Source organism: Nansenia antarctica (genome assembly GCF_963989245.1).
Source record: "Nansenia antarctica genome assembly, chromosome: 11".
NCBI lineage: Eukaryota > Metazoa > Chordata > Actinopteri > Argentiniformes > Microstomatidae > Nansenia > Nansenia antarctica.
In genome coordinates this window covers 12,328,667-12,352,111 of record NC_137681.1, presented here as the reverse complement: position 1 = coordinate 12,352,111, position 23,445 = coordinate 12,328,667, and the positions used below count along the sequence as shown (strand labels likewise).

Below are 23,445 nucleotides of genomic sequence, written 5' to 3'. Positions count from 1 at the left end.
GGTGCTGTATGGCCAAATAGCTTCAGAACCATGTAGCCTGTGTGCCTCCTGCCATTTCAAAGGTATTGGAATAAACCATGAGTACTTATAAGAGTGGGTGTTAAACAACACCAAAACACTGTGTTTTTTTACTATGCTTTACACTCTAAATGGCATATATTACTATTATATTATTTAATCACCACATTTGTGACACGGTCTGGTCTGACCCTATTGTGCTTATAGTTTTTTAATGAAAGTTTAAGTGTTGAAGAGCACACTCAATATAACAAACAATAGTTTTAGGATCACTAAATACTTATAATTTGCTAATTGGATTCACTGTATTGCGTCCCATCCTGCTTCTGGTTACTAGGTTACTGATACATGGCTTGTAAACACTTTTGCAGTGAACTTACATTTTAGGATGTGTTCAAAAACAAGGATTGTGTGATCATCTAAATATGTGTAGTTATGTATTTTTAGCATGTTGCTGTTCTATCAGCAAGTTGTGATGTGCTTAAACATGCAGTTAGATGTTCATAGTGATGTTCATTCTTAGCTGCTAGCTAGCTACCAACAAGCTGGTAGCAAACACGTCTGAGCTAGTTTCTCCGGTATTTGGTTTGAGTTGTACCAAGTACCAACATTCAAATAAGAATATCTTCTTCAACTATTTTCAGATTTCAATGTATGGCACATCATTTCAAAGCTTACAATACAGAACTTTCATAGTGTCTAAAAAACAGAAAAATTACCTTGCCCTGCTTGGGGACTTTTTCACCAGACCCTGTCACATTTTTGTGGAGAAGCTGTTCCCAAAGCTACCAGCAGATGTCCCTGTTGCATGATAATGTCTTATAAAACCTCTGTCTTCCTTTGTGCACCATTCAATGGCAACATCATACATCACAATGTCTAAATGTGTGTCTCTCATATCACACGCATATCTCCAGTGTTGTCATTCAGTTACATAATTTGCTATTCAAGTAATGACACCCTTAGGCTATGCCTTCAGTCACTGCAGTTCTCACTCAACCTGGCTAACCCCAGTGATGTGTCTAAGCGCTCTCTTGAGCTATTAGGAAAGCATGACATTCAAGCTGGATCTAATTTTCTTGGTTCCAAAATGATGGGAATTCATGGCAGACGTTGACATCCATGTGAGATGTCACCAACAACATTACATTTAAATGTTTGCCATTTACCAGACGCCTATCTAAAGCGACTTACAACAAATACATTTGTCTAAGTAAATGAACCATCAACATTGACAGGTGTTTCACAGGCGTTAATTTGACTGAAAACAAGATGAGTCCTTTTCCTGTAGCTATATATTTATTCATAGGTAATTGGGCGGCCACCGCGTTGACCCGTGAATTGTTCTTCCTCGTCAGGATGGCAAAAGCACATTAGTTTATTGAAGCATTTAAATCATATTGCTAATACATATATACTGTATATCACATATTATATATGCTCTTGTGAAAACTCACAAGAGCATCCCACCAGGTTAAAAATGATCTGCCACTGAGACAATGCTAGTAACACAGTTCATGTGGTGTGACTAATTGGTGGTGGTTGAGGTGAGTTCTCTCATTGTTTTGAGGCCTGGGAACAGCACTATAAATGTGAATCAATACAACATTTGATGTTCTAGTGTCCAAGACAGACTTCCAGTGCAAGTGTGACATAATCACATAGAACCCGCTACACCCCTCCTCTACATAGACACACATCCATGTATTATGACATTCACACACACACACACACACAGTATGTAATTCAATCCATACACGCACACACACACACAGTGCCCCATGCCACTCACTGTTATGGTTAAGCAGAGAAAAGCTGGTCCTGAGGAGTGTGTGAATGACAGAAGCTATCATTCCACAAAGCTTCAGATTCAGTGATTTATGGCGAGGGCCTGTCCAGCGCGGTGGAATTTTCCCAAAATAAGTTTGTGTAAACAGACTGCGACAGAGGGGCCCTCAGAGCAGACTGGTATGCATAAACAGTTTGAACAGTGCGGGGCAGTGTAATCCCCCTCCCTCTCTCTCCCTGCACACACGCACACACACACACACACACACTCAAGAGTCCTCACCACACAGTACACACACACACACACACACACACACAGAGAAACACACGCACACATACACTCAGATAGACAGATATACACCAACTGTAGACATACAGTACACACACACACACTCTCACACAAACAGACATAAACACACACATACAAATACTGTACATAGATTGACATACACTCAAGCAAGCGCACATATAGACAGACATATACACATAGGCACACAGAGACAGACAAAGAGACACGTATATATACACACAACAGTGTGGAGCAACCTAGCAGCAGGTCTGTCTGGGTTGCAGAGGAGTCTCTCTGGGCAGAAATAGACCCAGACTGTCATCAATCTTCCATTGCACTAACACCACGGTGCTCTCTGTCCCGGAGCTCTCCTCTCTCTCTCTCTCTCTCTCTCTCTCTCTCTCTCTCTCTCTCTCTCTTGCTCTCTCTTTCTCCCATCTTCCACGGCGCTAACACCATTGTCTATCACACAGCCCTCCTCCTCCTCCTCTCTGCTAACCTGGCTCTAGCCTCATCCCCAGACTCACCTCGTCTGCTTTTCACATAGTTTTCACAAGGCTTAGTGGCCTTGTCCCGGAGCACAGTATCAAGTACAAGAGTGAAATAGGGTGGTGGCGTTATTGTCAATACTGCCAAAAAAAAAACGATGACCTCGACTCACTCTTGCAAAGTGGACTACTTCACAACAACATATCTGGGATGGGATTGGGGAAGGAACATGTCTGGAAACCGAGCGACAGGGGCACAGACCCGTAATGAGAAAGGCAGAAAGAGAGAGAGAGAGAGACAGACAGACAGAGAGAGACGGAGAGAGACAAAGAGAAACAAGACCGAGACAGAGACAAAACACACACACAGAGCGAGCCCGAGAGAGAGAGAGAGAGAGAGAAAGAGAGAGATTTCCAGGGAGACGGTGGCTTTGCCGAGGTTTTGTGCCTGGGTTTAATAACCGTGTCTGTCTCTTACTGTGGCAGATAAGACGGATGCTAGACAGCCTCACCTCAGGACCTGAGCTAAGCCACTCCATCCCCTCCGAGCCTTTAAGAAAATAACAACACACACATCCCTGGGATGTCCACTGAATCCCTAGGACGCCCGCTGGCTTCCATTAGTGAGCTCCGAGGGAGGCGAAGGCCTAATTCTAGTACTTAACACATCGGCTCCAACTCACTACTACAAAGCCTGCAAAGCTGTCTTTGCATACGAGAGGTGACAGTGCCCTTTTTGAAAAAAGTGTGTGTGTGTGTGTGTGTGTGTGTGTATGTGTACAGTATGTATGGGGGGAGGGGAAGGGGGGGAGGGGATTTGAGAGGAAATAATCCTCTTTACAGAAACTAATGACCACTTAAACAATGCTTTAGGAGGATTTGCTCCCAAACGCCTTGTAAGCCAGAGACAGTCTAGTCTCCAAAGTCTGGTCAGAGACTCGAGCTTAAGTCAGGCTACGTACAGTATCATGGGTTCTGTAGCCTATGACCCTCTCGTATTGACTTCTTGTCGTCCTCAGAGAGGATCAATATGCTTCAAGTACCTGAAGTAAACTCTTATTTGTTTTCCTCAGAAATGTAATAGTCTTCCTTGGAAGCATCCTCGCTTTGGATTGTGTGGAGTGTGTGAGCGTGTGAAACAATGTCAAGTATTTCGAGAGTACTGCATAGACAACCGGGCTTGGCGGCAGGTTGCTCTGTGTGGTGGAGTGTGTGTGTACGGTGTGTGTGTGTGTGTGTGTGTGTGTGTGTGTGTGTGTATTATGTGTCTTCTGTCAGTGTGTGAATCTTGCCCACAGGCTCCTCAGGTTATTTGGGCGTGTGGTGCTCAGCGACTGTGTTGTGTTTGTGGTTGTGTGTGTGTGTGTGTGTGTGTGTGTGTGTGAGAAGCTTGGCGGCAGCCTGGCTTGGCCGTGGGTGGGTGGAGAAGAAGGCTGTCTCCTCACGCTGAAGTGAAAACCTTGGAACATCTCTCTGTGACATCCGACTTTTCCCAACCCTCCCACTCTCTGTCATCCCTGCCTCTCCATACCTGTCATAGGGGTGTCATAACCTGTCAAAGGTGTGCTATAAGAGTGGTGGAGCCAGTGTGTGTGTGTGTGTGCGTGTGTGTTTCTTTGAGTTAATGGAAAGGCTGACTCAATGTCTCCATATCAACACAGTGTTATAGAATCCTACCTCCCAATCAGACATTCCCGCAGTTATAGGCAGCATTCCTGAGGAGTGATACAAGCACTAATCTGCAATTATGAGCTGTGTTTGTGTGTGTGTGTGTGTGTGTGTGTGTGTGTGTGTGTGTGGTGTGTGCGTGTCTGTGTGTGTGTTTGCGTGTCTGTGTGTGTGTGTGTGTGCAAAAGTGTACAAATCTGGTTTGTGTTAGCACTCTTTGCCATCATTTTCAAATGATTGGAAATGATTACAAACAGCATGCAGAATGGCATGCAGTGAAGCAGCGTGCGGGCAAGAAGGGCATCTTTTAAATATTTACCACTAGGGGGCATGTATGCCTAGTGTATGAGGTATCTTGATAAGCAATACTTTAGATATCTATATATCCAATTCTGACTTTTAAAAAAATCATTTTTTATTTATTTGTCTTGACTGGTCAATTAATTCATACAGTATATTCTTCATTTTTTAAATGAATAACCCGTGTTGTAGGTAAGTGAGGATGATGAGGTGATACATAGAAACTTTGGAACTCAACTTCACAATACTTCTTGATTTAACTGCTTAAATCAATGGCGATAATGGCGAGGCAGTTAATCATGAATGAAATCACCAATGAAAGTGAAGTGCCTTGATTACAATCCTGTGTGAAGTGAGTAAGATGAAAGGAAAAGGTGAAGTCACACTTCACACTGTCAGTCATAGAACATCTTGGCATAGTACATAATGGTTTCTGATTGCATGAACGAGAATGGGTTTATAGGATAAGACGTTGATAGGATCAAGCCAATTAACTGACACAAGGAAGTTAGTATAGAGTGAGACATGAAGACAGTAAACAGACATGATAATCATAAGGAGACTATTTTCATAGGACTAGAGAGAAGATTGTATACTTTCAGAGATTGTGATTGCCTACGGTTTGATAAAGCGAAGCACAATTGTGTGTGTGTGTGTGTGTGTGTGTGAGAGAGAGTGAGAGAGAGAGCGAGAGAGAGAGAGAGAGCGAGAGAGAGAGAGAGAGAGAGAGAGAGAGAGAGAGAGAGAGAGAGAGAGAGAGAGAGAGAGAGAGAGGTGTCAGGGGTGGGGGGTTGGTATTGTGCCTTGAAACAAGTAACAATTTATTCACAGTCATGCCAATAAATCATCATTTTGAGAACTAGAGTTCGAAGGCAGATGAAAACACAGACAGAGAGAGTGAGAGCTTCTGGGGGTAAAATCAATACAATGTGTTACAAACTGAATGGAAAATTGAATAATTGATGCCAGGCATTCTGACAAGATCAACACTCGACGCCGTGGTGTACCACAACTCGCAGTGGATAAACTGGCCAACAACTGGCTGAGCTGAAGGCTCGCTATTAGACAACACGTCACCTCAACCCTCAAAACTCCCCTTCGCTCAAAGCTTGTTCAGCTCTTTCTAGGGGTGGGTGGGAGACAGGCAGAGGGGTAGGGATTTGGACTGGCAGGGAAGCATCATAGAAAGGCATCCAATCCAACGTTTCTTTGAAGGGTTTCCAAAACCACAAACTCGCACACACGCGCACAGGCGCACATGCACGCACATACACACACACACACACACACACACACACACACACACACGACTCTTTAGTGCTAAAATTTCCTTGGCCCCAGAGCATGCTGGATATTAGACTGCCAATCGATTGAGAGCAGACAGTTCTCACGTCCTGCTGCCAGAGAGTGTGCACGCGTGCCTGTGTGAGTGAGTTTGAGTGTGTGTGTGTGTGTGTGTGTGTGTGTGTGTGTGTGTGTGTGTGTGTGTGTGAATGTGTGCATGTGCGCCTGTGCAAGAGAGGGAAGGGTGTGTGCGTGTGTGTGTCATCCCTGATTGGACCAGACAGACCATGCAGAGAGCCTAAATCCTCCTTTGTTTCCTCTCCTCTCCTCTCCTCTCCTCTCCTCTCCTCTCCTCTCCTCTCCTCTCCCCTCCTCTCCTTTCCTTTCCTTTCCTCTCCTCTCCTCTCCTCTCCTTTCCTCTCCTTTCCTCTCCTCTCCTCTCCTTTCCTCTCCTCTCATCTCCCAGTCTCTCTCTCTCTCTCTTTCAGCAAAACACAAATAGTTGAGAGTTCAAATGATGATCAGTCATCTCTGTCTCTGTCTCTGTCTCTCTGTCTCTCTGTCTCTCTCTCTCCTCTGCCACTCCACTTCTCCACAGTTCACGTCAGGTAGAGCCAAACATTCATCTAACTGTTCTCAGCCAGAAAGAAAGAGAGAGAGAGAGAGCACGAGAGAGAGAGAGAGAAGGAAAAGAAAACAGGGAGAAGTCGATGACATACAAATAAATGGATCTTTGTGTGAAGGTGAAGTGTGTAACTCGTGAGGAACAGGAGCTCATTGTGAATGTGTGGTATGCCAAGATAACCCACATGGAATACTGGAGAGGGACAATCGTGATGGGCAGGGCAAATGTGTGTGTGTGTGTGTGTGTGTGTGCGTGTGTGTGCGCGTGCGTGCTTGCCTGTGTGCCTACGTGCGTGTGTGTCTGCGTCTGCGTTTGCGTCTGCATGTTTGCGTGCATCCTTTTGCCTACGCATACAGGTGTGCATTTGTAGTGTAGGTAATTTAGAAGTTCCCTCCTCCCCCTCCCCTTTCCCCCTCCCCCTTTCCTCTACACAGATAAACCCCCCTTTAGAGAACGCTAACGCCAGAGTGAAGGGATGGCGGGGACCAGCTGAGATGGAGAGTGCTGCTGTCATCTCACATGAGGTAAAATGACAGCAGGGTGCCACTGGCTAAGACAGCTTAACTGGACTGCAAAGGCTAGAGGGAGTAAAGCCTCCATAGAGCTTCGTAGCGGCTTCATAGGGCTTCGCAGGGGCTTCAAAGGGCCATCCACAATGGGATCGTGCGATAGATTCGACAGGAATAGACACATAGGAGCTTTGGAATGGCTTATAGATCTGAAGTATAGGTTGGTTCGTCGCTGTGGTGACGCCAGCGTTATGCTCCAACCCACTGAGCCATCGACTTCATAAGGGCTTGGATACAGCTCTCACACACACCCAGAAACAGACCTGGTGGCCTGGAGGCACAGATGTAGGATCAACCAGGGGGAGGCTGGTGGAGGTAGACATTGGAGTATGGGACCGTTGTAATGCGCCGAACGGAATGAGGAATGGTATTGAATGTGCTCCTACCTCCAACCAGCCTTCCCCTGGGATCAACATATCCTCTCTCAATCCCAACCATAAACGGGAGGAGAGGCCATCAGACAAATCTGACCTCGGATCAGTGTCCTGGGGAGGTACACAACGGAACTCAGCTATCCCAGTGATTCAGACATCCATATTTACCCTTCAGCTATATGAAGAGATAATTGCACCAAATTCCTTGGCTCAAAAAGAAGGAACGTCTGAATTTCTCCCCTATAAATTATTCATATTCTGGATGATAGAAAATAGGTGTGTAGTAAGCAAATATCTCAGGCTGAAATATCCACCCCGGAGCAATTGAGGTGGCTGCAGTAGATGTAGGATTTGTTTTTGGTGGATTAACACGATAGGCCAGCGGATAATAATGTTGGGAGAAATGGTAGATATAAACACTATGGTACACATATGGTTCACTCAGCACACACCTTGGTGGACACACACACACACACACACACACACACACACACACCCTCTGAGCTGTTCTCTCTCCCAGTCCAAACTGATAGGGAATGGAACGTTCAGACAATGCTGCCTCTGGGAACAACTTAATGTGTGGCCATTAGGTGTGCTCCTTCTGACATTATTTACTGCCCACACGCACGTGCACGCACACGTGCACACACACACACACACACACACACACAGCCACAAGTGACTCCTCTGTGGTGACTGATTGGAGACTGCAGCCAGAACAGCAGGGGGGAAACAAAGTGTGTGTGTGTGTGTGTGTGTGTGTGTGTGTGTGTGTGCGGAAACGGACACTCTCTCCCAGGGGCAGAGTGTCTGCTCCAGCTATGACTTTATAGCCAGCAGTGAGCAGAGCCTTTGGGATTGGTTCTCCTTTAAATGAATTCCTCCCACCACTCTGAATGTGACAGGGAACAATAAAACTGTTAAAGTGAAGCATAACCGGCCATAACTGCATTTTCCTACTCCAGCAGAGAAATCATTTGAAGAGACTGTGTGTGTGTGTGTGTGTGTGTGTGTGTGTGTGTGTGTGTGTGTGTGTGTGTGTACTGTGTTACAGAAAACAATAAAAGCCATTTTATAGTATTTCTTCCACTGTTACCTTGTTTTATGATCATATGAGGATGCTGTAAGTTCAGCAGCTGATGTACACTGAAGGACGAGTAAAAGGAATCCGGGTTTTGATTTCATTTCATTTTCAAGCCACAGCATAACACCTTTCAGAGCTTTGAGGTTACCGTAGTCCTGTGAAATTGCACCGAAATACACGTGGATGATGTGCTACGCTGACAATGATTAGCTTCCCCTCTTTCGAGGGGAATGGGTCGCCATCAGCGAAATGGTGGAGAAGATTGTCCTCTCGTCTGCTGTCCTCTGTGGGTGAATGGGATAATGACAGGGCTTCTGAGTGTGCTGTTCTCCTCCATTCCATGCCAGGACTGTTGAGAGTCCTCAAACGTTAAGCTGGCAGGATGGATGACGCCCCCTATCAGTCCTGGCAGTGCCAACCACCGGCACATCACACATCAAAGACGAGGCCTGACCTCGGGCCGCATACCTGCCCACCCTGCTCTGATAACGGCCCGTTTGAAACCCAAATACCCCCACTCCACCTCCACCTCCGCACTCTCTCCCTTCATCCCCTCCTGAATTTCTATCTCCACCCCCCACCCCCGCCACCCGCTCCCCCTTTTCCTCCTCCACAACACTCTCTTTCTCTAATCTATCCTCCTTCCTACATTTCTATCTCCCTCTTATCTGCATCCCTATCCATTTTTCCCCTCTCCCCCTCGATCTACATGTCTATCCATCCCCTCCATTTTTTACTTCTATTTTCCACCTCCATCTCCCATTCTGTAAGGGGAGGCTGGTAGAGGTAGACATCGGAGGTAGAAATCAGAGGACAGGCTTAATGTAATGCATGTACTGTAATGCACACGTGTTTGATACCGATCCTCACCAATACCAATCCACCTGTCCTCCGATCTCTACCAGCCTCCCGTACATTCCACCTATAGAGAGAATGCCCAGAAGGGAAAACTATTCTGCCAAGCGAAAATAGCATCATGACACTTCACAATAACACCAATCATCCTTTCTCTTGACGTGAGAGTTAACCAGGGTGAACTGACAGGTAAAAATTGATTTTTCAGAGGAAAAACCCCCCAACGCAACACAAAGCAACTACTGTTAGACAACCTTGTTCTCTGGTATGTTCTGATGTCGTGTATTGTGGACATAAAGAATGAGAGTGTGTTCAATGATGGATCTTATTCGGCATTGAAGTAGACAAGGTCTGCAGGTCAGATGCTTGCTTCAGAATGATGAAGCGATAGATTATTTGGATAATTACCAAATGTGGAGGAAATGAAAAGAGCATACAAAGGTAAAGGAGGATAGAACACACTTTCTTGGCTTGTAATTCTCATTAAAATAACTGGAGACATAGCTTGCTGACATAAACAAGCTGGTGCCCATCACATCAATGAAATCCCTGCAATTCTTTAAAAGTACTAAGGTTACCCTAAGTTTGGAATCCAACGTACTTTGAACTGAAGTGGAGGCAATTAAAGAACCTGTTTTGAAGCCTTGAAGTCTTTCTTTGCTGATTACACGGTTATTTGTACATCCTTTAGCATGATGATGGCTGACTTTTGGTGGGAGGACTACAGGAAGCATACGTCTGATGCCAGGTGTGTTCTTCAGAGCAGCACCTCCATAGAGCACTAGGCTTGGTTGACCAAGGTGGTGTGTGTGTGTGTGTGTGTGTGTGAGAGAGAGAGAGAGAGAGAGAGAGAGAGAGAGAGAGAGAGGGTTTGTTGAGTGGATGAAGGTGGGTGGCATTGACTCATGTTCAGAGCTGTAAGGGACATGATGATCTAAGTCGAGAATGGAACCAAAGCAACACCATGGTGTGGTGAATCAGAACTCCAAACCAGAGGACTGACTCCAAGCTTCACATTCCATTCCGATTATGATTTGTTCGAAAAGTACTCAACACTTCAATAATGAACACAGGCAATAAAACCTCACTGTCATCATCCCCATCTACAAACCACCCCCCTCTCTCTCTCCCTCCCTCTCTACCTTTCTTTCTGTCGACTTGAGAGAGCGGACGGGAAGCACAAGAATGTTTTTACATGTGATCATCCCGTCAGTATGTGTTGCAGGCGCCATGCAGCTTAAATGCAAGAATCTGAAAATGAAGGTCTTTAACTTTTAATCCCTTTACAAAGAGCTCTCAGACTGTCAGAGCATGGCTGGCGTCTACCAGGGGGAGATCAGGGCCAACGCTTTACTGCCCAAGGGAATCAAACTCACATACAGTAGAAACAAGAAGACTGAAGTTTGTCTTTGTTGCTATTTTTGGACCACGTTCATATTATTAATAGGCAATATTGTTAATACTGTTGAATCCGGGAAAAAATTAAAGGCTTCAACCAAAAGATCTATTGCTGTCCTGTTGATTGAGTGTCTTTTTAAGGTCATGCGTATGGATGTCAGTTAATATCCACATTATGACAGGATGTGCTCAGTATTGCTGTGTTACAATCCTTATTTGATTATGTTGTGGAAGGACTCCAATAACTCCACACATAAGCTTTTCTGCTGCAGGAAACGGGCACGTTGAGAAACGGCTGGACTGAACCAGGAAAACTTCGGTTGCACTTGTTAGAAATATTTAAAGGTGTGTCTGAGCTTTCAACACCTCTTAAAGTAGGCGAACGTTAAGCACACGGACATATAGAAAAATACACAACTCACTGGCAGGGCAGTAGTCGGTCTACAGAGAGCAAATTAAATTAATCTCCCTCCCCTTTCCCCAAAACCACTTTTACAGTAAAATATACAGTATGTTGAATTAGTAAAGGCTCCAGCACCAGCTTTCATCAAGACTGGTGTAATGAAATGAAGCAGTGTTGACCAGTCCCTGCTTCCTCTATGTGTGCTGCTGGTCTTGGCCATGCCGGGTCGGCCTTCACTCCAACCTCTCTGTTTATACCTGAACACGGGCAGCTACTCTGACGCGGCACATCACTCTGATGTCACCAGCGGGGGTGAAAGCATCCATTGGGACTGAGCTAAGTGACATCTTTGGGATGAAACAAAGGCCTGGTGGCTATTGTACGTGTTGTGTAGCCTCACAGCACACTTCCTACGGCTTCTAGCCTAGTTAAGGACAGGGCAGTTTCTCTGAAACCTCAGGACTGGTTTATGTCCGGCTCCAGTTGTTCCCCCCTGATTGATACAGTTCAGAGTATAACAACGTTACAATTCTTTCATGCTTGCAAGTTGCAACCCTCTATCAAGAACGCCCTTCAAAGAAATAGCCAGCCTCTGGAATATGCCTCTGACAGTGCAGTGATCTCTGCTTTGACAGTATTGCAGCCAATGTGTTGACAGTTTTGCAGTGCAGCATAACTTTCTTAAGGCCAGAACTCTGTGTTTCGTGGCCAATCTTGGAGATTCCTGCTGTAAGGCTAGACCACAAACCATGTTACCAGGGAGTGGAAGAAAACAACCAGAGTGAGGTGCTGATCTAGGGAGAAGATGTTATGTGAAGCATCGGCTTACATACACAGCACATGTGTGTATTTACATGGGAGCAAATAGGTGACATGCGGGACACCTTGTACCTGTGGGGGAAGCAGCTGCAGGAGCAGGGAGGTACTAACAGCTTCTCTCAACTTATTGCCTTGTATTAGAGGGGTTCATCTAACTGTATCTTGTATTAGAGGGGTTCATCTAACTGTATCTTGTATTAGAGGGGTTCATCTAACAAACACATGCAACACTGACTGCAAATCCAAGACAAAGGTATTGAGAGATCACAGAACAAAAGTCATTCCCAAGTGTCATTTGAGTGGTTTTATTTTAACTGGCAATGACTACATGATGAACCTTGGCTATAGAATAAATAGGCTAGCAGTTCCTATTAATTTACATGGTTTGTTGACCAATTGTCCCTTTCTATTGTATGTACAACATTTTGGATCTTATTTTGCCACAGGTGGCCATAAAAAAAACATTTTTTCCCCAAGAATGGAAATTAGCATTAAGTCCTTCAATAACAGTATTTAATGCTCCGCGAGGCGAAGTGCTCTTCAATATAAATATAAAGATACATCACAACCAAGATATGTTCAACACATACAGTAGACGCTGGTTATACTATAGTAATACTGACCTTTTTACAAAGTTTGTCATAAAATAAAAATGGCACCACATATACAGAAAATATACATTCTTACACTTGGCAGTGCATATAAAAATAATCATGTAACTATGATTTAATTCATCTTTAGAAACACTAATGGAAAAAGTTAATTTCAGTTAACTTCAGTTCGGGCAGGAGCATTTGCACTCTGATATAATGGGGTACTGAACGGGTATCCAGGAACATTTCAGACCCCCCTTTTTCTGCGTGCACCGCCACCGTAAGATCGTAAAATGGGTCGATTTGGCAGGTTTGCAAACCATCCCTTCAGGGACCGAACAAGAACGCTTATTGTAGCAGGTTCCCACTTTCACGTGGCGCGGCCAGAATCTGTTCCCGAGGTCGTTCCATGCGTAAACCACCGGGCAGAAGGCGTACGACCACAGCCACAGTTGCAGCCTTCTTCGGAGTTTTTTACTGGGCTTGTGCTTCTTGCCGTGCTGGATCTCAAACTCCATGGCTTTGATCTCTTTGGGCATCGCTCCGGAGGGCTTCTGCCTCATCTCGGAGTCGCCGGGGGAGTCCTCGTTCCCCGCGTACTTGTCCTCCGGCGAAGCGATCGACATAAAGTAGGGGTCGAAGTGACTCCCCAGGGTACTTCGGAGTTCGGTTTCATTGAGATCCCTCTCCTTAGGGTCCAGCACTGGATCCGGGTCCTCTCTTAGCTCCACAATGGGCAAACTGTCACTGGGGATGGGGCGAAGGAGGAAATAATGTTGGCACATCCCTTCCTCTATCCTAAACCCGAGGGAGAGCACCAGCATATACATAGCCAATAAATAGTAGGAGTTATCCATCTTTTCAATATAATAATAGGCTTTTTATAGTTCCAAGTGATCGAATGTAGCTATAATCCTCAGGGGAGTGAGATGGGCATCTGTCGGGTGTGTCGGTGTGAAGAGAGCAAAATCTTGATGCCCTTTTTGCTCAGTTTTAGAGCGCAAAACGCACGCGCTCCTCACCCGTTATATCCTCTAAAAACTTCCCCAAACTCTTCAGAAAGTTTCAGGCGGCTGTATGCACCATAGCAACCGGCGACCGTGGGTCATATAAAGTCAAGTCGGCGCGCAGTCAGTGGGTAATTTCTCTGCGTAATTTCAGAGTCCATGACAAACTTCCATGCATGGGGAGGGAGAGCAGAGCTGAACTTTTTTTGGACAGACGCACGGGCGGCGAGTCCAGAAAAGTGCAAAAATGCACTTACTTACTTCAGTGAAAACAGTGAACCATCCGCATCAGAAACGTGCACCGACCTGGCAGCTGTTCTCTCGGGCTTCCACATGCGTATTCGTCGGCATCACCAGGTCCTGTTTTATAAGCATTGACTCCTGCTTTCTGGGTCTCCTCCACATGTTTTCTCGCCGCTGCACTGGCCGATTGCTGAGCCTAATCTGGCTCGGTCGATTTATTCACGCGGGCAGTGATGTAATCCTACTAGTCCCACTCTTTATGTGGGTCTCTGTGCTGCTAATGCGCACAGCCATGGACTCTGCTGGGGCCAACGACGACCCGACACCTCCCTCCCTCCCCCTCCCTCCCTCTGGCAAGGAGGAGGGCGAGGGACGGGGGGAAGGGGTACGACCCCCCCCCCCCCCCACCACACACACACACACGCGCGCGCGCGCACGCACACACACACACACACACACACACACACACACACACAGCCCAGACATGAGTATCTCACTATCATTATTTGCTGAACAAATGATATCAAACTTTCATCGTCAGAGCTATAGCCTAATGATTGATCATTGTATCCAAACGTGACACTTCAATTCACGTGCAGACAGTCAAAATGCAATAACCGTGTCTTAATAGCTGGCCAGTCTGTGTCATTGATTGAATACCAACGTTCCCATAAATCATACGACAGTTCAAGTTCAACAGTGGAGGTGCCGAGAGCACGTCTCTTCTAGACAGACAAACTGCGAGAAGGTTTTTACGAGGGCGCCTGTCCCGAAGACTCCTGGTGCCAGAGCAGTGTTTATTTTATAACTCTCTCCCCAGTTAGATGCTCTCAACGTGTGTTTAGACTTATCCAGGACTGGAGGGCGGGTGAGTAAAGTGCTCCTTTTCATTACGATTATTTATCCCTTTTATTTGACAAGGAAGCCTATTGATTTTTTATATAATTTGTGAAAGTCAAAGTGGACAACGTGTTTAACTGAAAAAAACGACTGAATTAATTTGGTCAGGCGCAACAATTAATCTGGTCAGGCGAAAAAGGTGACAAACCTTAACAGACATTGTAAAAAAACAAACAAAACAAAAAAACTATCTTTATGGGGCTCAGTTAATTCCGGGAGGCAATAAATGAACGGGAGAAGCAGAGAAAAGTACTTAAACGGTCACAATTCAATTAGTCACAGGAGCTGCTTGGAGCGACGCTCCGGGGCTGGCCGCGCTGCCTTCTCCCGCCAGAAGGAAAACCATCGGAATGTTTGCGCATGTTGTAAAGGTTGAATTATGGGCCAGATAAAAAACAACTCTTGTCTACGACGCTAATGCCGAAAAGCCTGGCCAGATAAAGGAGCGACTGTGCTCTACTCGACCGCATGAGACAGGGACAAATAAGCCCCAGAATGCCGGGAACTTGTTTTAGTTCCAACTGCGACGACCTGACCACGAGTATTAATTTGTCTATGTAGAGTTATTACACTTAATTGGCACAATATGTAGCTTGTGACAAATGACACAATGTAGGCCTATAGCTTAAACATAATCCACTTAAAGTGGACATCAGTGTTTTTATGAATATCAAAATCACCATGAACACTCACTCTTCTTATTGCATTTCAACCTCTGAAATAAAGTGTCCACTATTTCTTAAATGTGTAAAACCTACGTTTTGAATACCCATTGACTGACTCACTGAAAGAAGGACAGGGATAAACTAATGTTTAAAGTTCTGCCTTGCTTCTTTTAAATGGCTTCTTGTAATCCCCCTTTCCTCTTTCACTTTTAAATGGACCTTGGAGTAATTTTCTGGCCTGCATGCTACTGTGGCAGTATATGCCGGGCGCCAGTAGGATGTGATATCTCTGTTTGGAGAGGAAGTCAGGGGTGATGCTGAGATAAGGGTCTCTCCTATCGGGCAGTGGGGACCCTGTCTATGCCACAGGGGACACGGTGACAAGGGGCCAAGTGTAGCCAACTCACCGAAGCCTCTGACCTCAAGGTTTAAAAAACGATCAGAGTTGTGTCTGGTTGTAGCCTACAGTAGGCTAGACTACATGACCGTGCACTGAGGCACTGAGGAAGGTGACTACGCTAAGAGAGCGCTTCAGGACACATTCAGTTTATGGGGAACTGGTTTGTTCCATTCATATTGTATGTCTAATGTGATGATTTCCATATTGAAGGCAAATTCAGGTGAAGTGTATGGCTTTTTACGTGGTAACTATTTCAAAATGCAGGGCAATTGACATGGGGAAATGCTGAATAAATGGGTCAGCCAACAAGGTGTTTATGTGGTGTGCAAGCTAAATGGTAGGGCAACACAATCCTCATTGGTTTTAGGGGTAAAAACATTACGTCATGTAGTATCACATTTACTTATCATCAAAAGCGGCGTATGGTCATTAGGATTTTCCGTATATTCCAATTTGCTCCTTGAGTGTTTTTTCTCTCTTCTTTCCACTACGGATGGAGATCCACATGTTTTGAATCACATTTTCCTTTGATTTTCCAGAAAATGACTGATACAGCTGAGCGGAGTGGATCAGTGGGTTTTCTGGCTTTGCGGAGACGTCTGCTGCACTAGCCAATGCCACACACACACACACACACACACGCACGCACGCACGCATGCACATACGCACACACACACACACACACACACACACACACACACACTCTCACACACACACACACACACACACACACACACACACACACACACACACACACACGCCATGTCTAAAGGCCCTCTGATGTTCACATACAAAGTCTTTTTTAATCTTAATGGTGGATCAATGCCTCCCAGCTTGAAGGAGAAATAGGTCTACATCTTTCGTGAGCCTTTTTTTTTTTTCTTGCTAGATAAAAAAGAGAAGGACATTTTGTTTATATGTGTGTAATTCCCCTCACAGACCTTTGATGATCTGACAACAGGGCAATTTGGACGGTCCATTTGGGTGCGAAGGCTTCAAGGTGGCAGGGGTCAGCTCACAAACACAAACAAAACACACAAACAAAGTATTCGCTCTTTATGTCTCTCTCTCTTTCTCCTCTATCATTCTCTTTGTGTCTCTCTCTGTCTGTCTCATTCATACGCCTGCCCTTCTGACCCCCACACACACACACAGCCAAGGAAAACATTGTTTGGAATTCTGCCCTGCTCTCGGGAAACATTATGCTCATTGGCATGCAGAAATTCATGGGACTATTTTTCAGCAGATTGTCTATCTGTTAGGCCTGGATAGAGAGATGGACAGAACGGTGTAGAGAAGTTCAGAAAGACAATGAACAGATCATCAGGCACAGACTAACAGAGGGGACGGATGGAAGATATACACGGTATAGAATGAAAAAGGGAACCCGTTCATGAGATATGAATAGAGACGGATTGAGAGACAGATTCAGGGATAAAGGAATGGGCAGATCGGTGTGACAGGCCCCTGTGTGAGTGCCAACCCCCTCGGCACTCAGGGCAGCGATCCTGTGGCTTGGAACATCCCTCCGGAACGCTCAGAGCACTCCAACAGGAGAAGTCCATGCCAACAGTGGTGTGAGATTCCAGTCGGTTCACACCATCCCACACGGCGTCCCCTTAACTACAGTGCAACGTGCCATCAGTGATCAAGGCAGGGGTGTGGCGGCGTTTTTTGAGCTCCCGTAGATTTCAGTTTCTTTTCTCTGTGTAAAATCAGCGGTTTAAGGGTTTTTGGTTGCAGGAAACAGAAGAGTTTCAAAAGGAATCTGCACCGAATTGAGTGTCCAATATACTTATTACTGCAGTGCAGACAAAAACAATCTGATTTCATCCAAACCAATACTAACGTTGGCCAGCAACATAGCCAACATATGTCAACAGAGCTGATTCAATACAATCAGTCATTACTGGAGACTGCTGTTGTTACTGTACCTATGTGAATTTTAAGTGGTAATTAAATGGAAGACTGAGAGAAGGTTAAACAATAAACCGTCTTCAATCCTCAAATACCCCATCTCGGTGTAGATCTACATTAAACAGCTACTGTTTAATTACTTCTGGGGATTAAAACTGATATGATTTACTAATTCTATTTCCATGTCAAGCTATATCCCCCGCCATTCTCTCTCTCTCTCTCCTTCTATTCTCTCTGTCTGTCTCAGGCCTTGCAAATGGGGAATGTTCCAGAACAGCACACCATGCTTTGTATGGTTACCATGGAAACCCGTTTCCATGCCTTCAGAGGTTGATATCCGCAACCCTTGAAATATTGTGGTATTGTCCTCTCAGCGGATATTGTCAGCCAGCGTAAACAATCAGCTTGGGCAGCTGAAGATGCATTCACCACCAGAGGAATAAGCGAGGAGAGGAGAGGACAGGAGATTGGGAAGGAGAAGAATGGGGGGAAGGTGAGAGCTCTCACTGTACTGTACTCTCCTCTCTCTCTCTCTCTCTCTCTCTCTCTCTCTCTCTCTCTCTCTCTCTCTCTCTCTCTCTCTCTCTCTCTCTCTCTCCTCTCTCTCTCTCTCTCTCTCTCTCTCTCTCTCTCTCTCTCTCTCTCTCTCTCTCTCTCTCTCTCTCTCTCTCTCTCTCTCTCTCTCTCTCTCTCTCTCTCTCTCTCTCTCTCTCTCTCTCTCTCTCTCTCTCTCTCTCTCTCTCTCTCTCTCTCTCTCTCTCTCTCTCTCTCTCTCTCTCTCTCCAGCTGCTACCCAGAGGGATTTGATCACTCCGAGAGAATCAATTAGAAACAACTACAATGTTCCAACAGAGGGTACTAAAACTAGGGACATTTTATGTGCTCAATTATATTGTGTGTTATTTTGTGAATGTTGACTATTAAACTGGCCTCTTGCCTTTCTGTGACTGATGAGAAACAGAATGGGTCTTCTTCATCATCATCATCATCATCATCATCACACAGCCTGTGAGAGAAGAGTAACAGAGGAGGTTTAGTGCACAACATCCACAGAGGCCATGTTTATTTCACCTCAACAGACACATCCATCCGCTCTCCTACAGGCTAGACTCAGATTGCTTAGCAAAATAGGACCAATTAGGCCAAACAGATACCCCAAATAGATGTCCTATTTTCATTAAATCATGATACATCATAATGCTTTCTGGATTATCAACATTGATGGTAATGCAAAAATATACAGATATGATGATTTCCCCAAATTTTGGCCCACTATGTGCATATAGTACCAAGATATCGGGACTGACGTATTCATCGTTAAACTCCACAATGATCGTGAGTGGGAGAACACGCAAACGTTGGGAGACATACATAGCAAAAATAAATAGAACAATAAAATAGGCTATTCAGTATGTTCATATCAACAGATAATGTCATTCTCCTGAGGACATACTGGTACAGATTGGTGGGGATTCAGTACCTCCAAATCTCAACTTCAACACTTAAGACAACAACATTAGTGCATTTGGTCATTTGGATAATGGATTAAAGCCAACATCACTGTGGAATAAGTGACGATCAACTACTAGGATAATTTTCTAATAACAGCAGAGGCTGTATCTTTAAGAGCAAGGTGGACGACTGACCTGTCGGTCGACATCACACTTCAACATCGACAGGTCACAACTTGGTTATGACGCTACTGGCCATTTGGGATTGTTACGGATGACAGCTGCCCTCCATCAAAGAATATCATTCAAAACGAGCGTTTGTTTCTCAGATGGTCTTTACATACATTGAGACACTGTACTGTTGAAATACTGAAAACTCTTAATGTATGCCCGTTAGAGCTGAAAAGGTTTCACAAACCAATCCACAAATTAGCTCACGGTGCCCCTTTCTCAACTGTACAATACAGCTTTACAAAAACCTCTAATGCATCGTTTGGGTTTTTAAGGTATCATAGAAATCAAATAAAAGACATACAAAACATGTTCAAAGTGCAATTTGTGGTCCGTGTGGTTCTGATCTGACAGCGTCATTAGCTGACCTTAACTTTCCAATACTCTGTGAAGAGACTCTGTCAGACAACCAAGGAGAAGAACACAAAAAGCTAGTATTCCTGATAACATAACACATCCTCAAAGTGAGATAACTACTACACACTACAAAGCACTGTCAGGGTAAACCCAACACGACCACAGAAGTCCATGATGCAAAGTGCCGCGCATTTTTGTATCTTCAGTCTCTTTAACCCATAACCCCCCCTAACACCCTTAACCTTGTCATGCCAAGCCAAGAGAGGCACAAACGGACACAAAGCTATTAGTCCACACAGGTACAAAACAAGTCCATGCCAACAAAAATACATATTAATTTGACTCAAGTACAAGACATACGATAGGCATTCAACGCAAAATAGCAAGTCATTTATGTTTTTCTTTTTACAAAAATACTGTGTCTTGCGATATAGGACCGGGAGAAGTGGTTGCAGCTCACTATGGAACGTGTGATCAGTCTTCATCAGGATGATGAAGGGGGTCAGGACTGCGGACAGGGCAAACCGATCCAAGCATATACACATATGGGTTTTATCAACACGTATTAATAACACTACATATTATGGCCAAACTCCTCTGCGCATTCAAAGGGAAAAGTAACAGTTATTAGGATCATGACCACCACTGTTCTTCCACCCTAAAAAATGAAGATGTTTTTAAGAATACTTGTGTCGCGTTTTCATTCCAACAGACCACAGACGAAGAACCAAACATGAGCAGCGTTAACATTGAGTATCACAGGGTAACCTACATTCACCATGAGAGAGGACATGCCTAGGGCCCATGCTGAGAGAATGGGTGGCACTAGGGTACAGATACATACAGTAGGCTTCTGTAGAACATGAGTGTTCCCTCAACAACAATATCTTCAATACTCTATATCTTAAATAAGATAAGATAAAGATAAGATAAGATAATTTAAATACTGTAAATTAATACCATTCCGTTAGAAATACCAATGTTGAGCAGTGGCCAGTGTTGAATCACGGGTCGGTCAACAAACACAGATTCAAGTGCAAAGGTACAGTACTGTTAGGAGCAGTGCTTTACTGTAGTTCTCCTTGCATCGGTTATTGTCATAGTAACAGTCGGTGCCATGGGATACGGAGTCCTGGATCAGTTGACCAGCAACTTGTACATTCTACAGAGAGAGCTGTGAGCTGAATGTGCACCAGAGTCAGGTTAGTGATCATGTCCACTGTAGGATCTGGAGTATGAGATACAGAGAAGGAGGGGTAGAGAATAGAGAGACAGAAACACACACAGGAAGGTCAAAAACAAGCCAGCAGTGGCGGTACAGACAACAAAGGCTGAGGGATAGGGATGTATGCAACACAGCAAAATCCTCCTCAAAAATCCCAGGGTCCAATCCTGGTGTGTCTCGCCGAACACTGTCCAATCCTAGTGTGTGTTCCTGCACATCGTCCCATCATCCTAGAGTATGCTGCTGAGGATCTCCGACACCTGTGCGTTCGTCTGCTCGTCCGAGTCCACGTCCTGGGAGGCGGCCGCCGAGGAACACTCCCCCGAGCGCCCCGACCCCGCCTCTGCCACCACCACAGACACCCCTGGCCCTTTCTCAGCCCCGCCCTCCCTCAACCCCTTCACCTCCACCTCCACCTCCTCCTCCTCCTCCTCCTCCTCGGCCCAGCATCTGCTCTCGTGGCTGGGCGAGGGCTCCTTACACGGCTCCACAAAGATTCTCCGCACGTGGGGTCTGGCCTCCCAGTGTTTCCCCCTCCTGCTCTCCAGCACGCAGGACGCGCTGCTGACAAAGTTCCCCTGTGGGGAGGGGAGGTCTATGGACAGAGAGGGCAGGTCGGGGTCTCTCTGCCGGGTGTAGACCCCCTCGGAGAGGGAGACTGAGCGGCTGTCGTTGTGGCCCCGGAGCCAACGCTGCGGCCCGCTGAAGTAGCCCTGCTGGGCGCCGTGACTCCTGGACAGGAGCTTCCTCTTGGCTGGGGGGTTGGCCAGGACTCGGAGGGGCGTGGGGGGGGGCTTGTCTAGAGGCGCTCGGGAGAGGGAGAGGCCCTCAAAGGTCTTGGTGGTGTCTGTGAGGCCGGGGGAGAGGAGGAAGGCGGGGGAGAGGGGCATGTCTCTGGAGGACCTGGGGGAGAGCGGGAGGGAGGGGGACAGGGAGAGGTCTTTGGAGAACGAGAGGGAGAGGGGGAGTTCGGACGTACAGACGCTGTACCTGAAAACAAAATGAAAATAAAATATATAATTGGATTTACAAATACATAATTGTAAACTAGATTATAAGAGGAGAACCAGACGGACCCACAGCAGCTGTCTCCGTGTACCTTAGCTCATGGATCTGGAGCACGTCTGGGGCGCTGCCCCCCAGCGCGTGCACGGCCTGCTGGGATAGGTCCTGGGGGGGGGAGTAGAGTAGGTCCAGCTCACGGGGGCTCAGGGCGTCGCTGGAGTCATAGTCACTGTCTGTCGGGAGGAAGACCTCCGAGCAACCATCCTCATCTGAACCCAGCTGAGAGTCTGAGACACACACACACACACACACACGCAGATGCACACACACACAGTATGTTGAGAATGGCTTCTGTTGGTCTCAGTTAGTGTGTGTGTGTGTGTGTGTGAATGTGAGTGTGAGTGTGAGTGTGAGTGTGAGTGAGTGTGTGTGTGTGTGTGTGTGTGTGTGTATCCTTACCGCTAACAGCCTTCCTGTGTCGTAGTTCAGGCGAGGGCGAGGGGGTGGGCAGGTAGTCCATGTAAGAGGACGAAGAGTCGTTCTTCTGCGCCCCCTCATCTGGCTCGGGCGCGCTGGCGTCCACCAGGCTGGTGATGGGCACGCCGCCGCGGGGCTGCTTGTAGCGGGCGCACTGCAGGGCGTCGGTGATCCAACGCAGCTCTCGCCACATCTCGTCCAATTGCTTCCACAGAAACACACAGAAACACGTTAGAGAAAACACTGGCTGCATACACACGGCACACACACACACACACACACACACACACACACACACATACATACACACATACACACACAGGCACACACACGCACACACAGGCACACACAGGCGCACACAGGCACACACACACACACACACACACACACATACCAGCGGTCCTGCATCCCGCAGGGGTCAATGTTCAGTATCGGTGCATGAATATGAAACCACAGCTGAGAGAACTTGTACTGGAACAATGATCAATGCATAATTCATAACATTTCTCACCACTTGAATCAGGCTTAAAATTGCACCTTGGCTGTATCGGATGAAGGTTTGAGGAGGAATAAAGATCACATCTAATGAGGTTTGCCATTGCACACACACACACACACACACACACACACACACACACACACACACACACGCACGCACACACGCACACACACTTTCAACCTCTCTCAGCCTACAATGTGGTTTCAATCTTATCAAAGCCCCATGACTGCCATAATGCTATACACACACATGCACATGCCCACACCCACACCCACACCCCCCACCCCCACACACACACACAACCACACACACACCCACACCCACACCCATACCCACACCCACCCACCCACCCACCCACACACACACCCACACACACACACACACACACACACACACACACACACACACACACACACACACACACACACACACACACACACACACACACTATACGGTGGCACTCCTATTCCCTCTCTCATTCTTTCCGTCTCTCCAAACCACCCCAGGCTGTCA

General features: G+C 46.1%; 2 protein-coding genes across 2 annotated transcripts in view; both read right to left on the bottom strand.

The window, feature by feature from the left end:
• Positions 1 to 12,737: 12,737 nt before the first annotated feature.
• nog3 (noggin 3) lies at positions 12,738 to 13,412 on the bottom strand (the record flags this gene model as incomplete). Its single annotated transcript, XM_080541742.1, has 1 exon — positions 12,738 to 13,412. One exon carries the CDS (start codon positions 13,410 to 13,412, stop codon positions 12,738 to 12,740), a length of 675 nt encoding a protein of 224 aa, XP_080397868.1.
• Positions 13,413 to 21,181: 7,769 nt separating this feature from the next.
• The window catches only part of ankfn1a (ankyrin repeat and fibronectin type III domain containing 1a), a gene marked incomplete at its 3' end in the record, with an annotated part of 31,174 nt that continues 28,910 nt past the window's right edge, over positions 21,182 to 23,445 (bottom strand). The window contains exons 17-19 of the mRNA XM_080542286.1: positions 22,416 to 22,638; positions 22,051 to 22,243; positions 21,182 to 21,854 (exon numbers count right to left, since the gene is read on the bottom strand). Of these exons, the coding sequence (XP_080398412.1) occupies positions 21,182 to 21,854; positions 22,051 to 22,243; positions 22,416 to 22,638 (1,089 nt within the window). The remainder of the gene's footprint in view (positions 21,855 to 22,050; positions 22,244 to 22,415; positions 22,639 to 23,445) is intronic.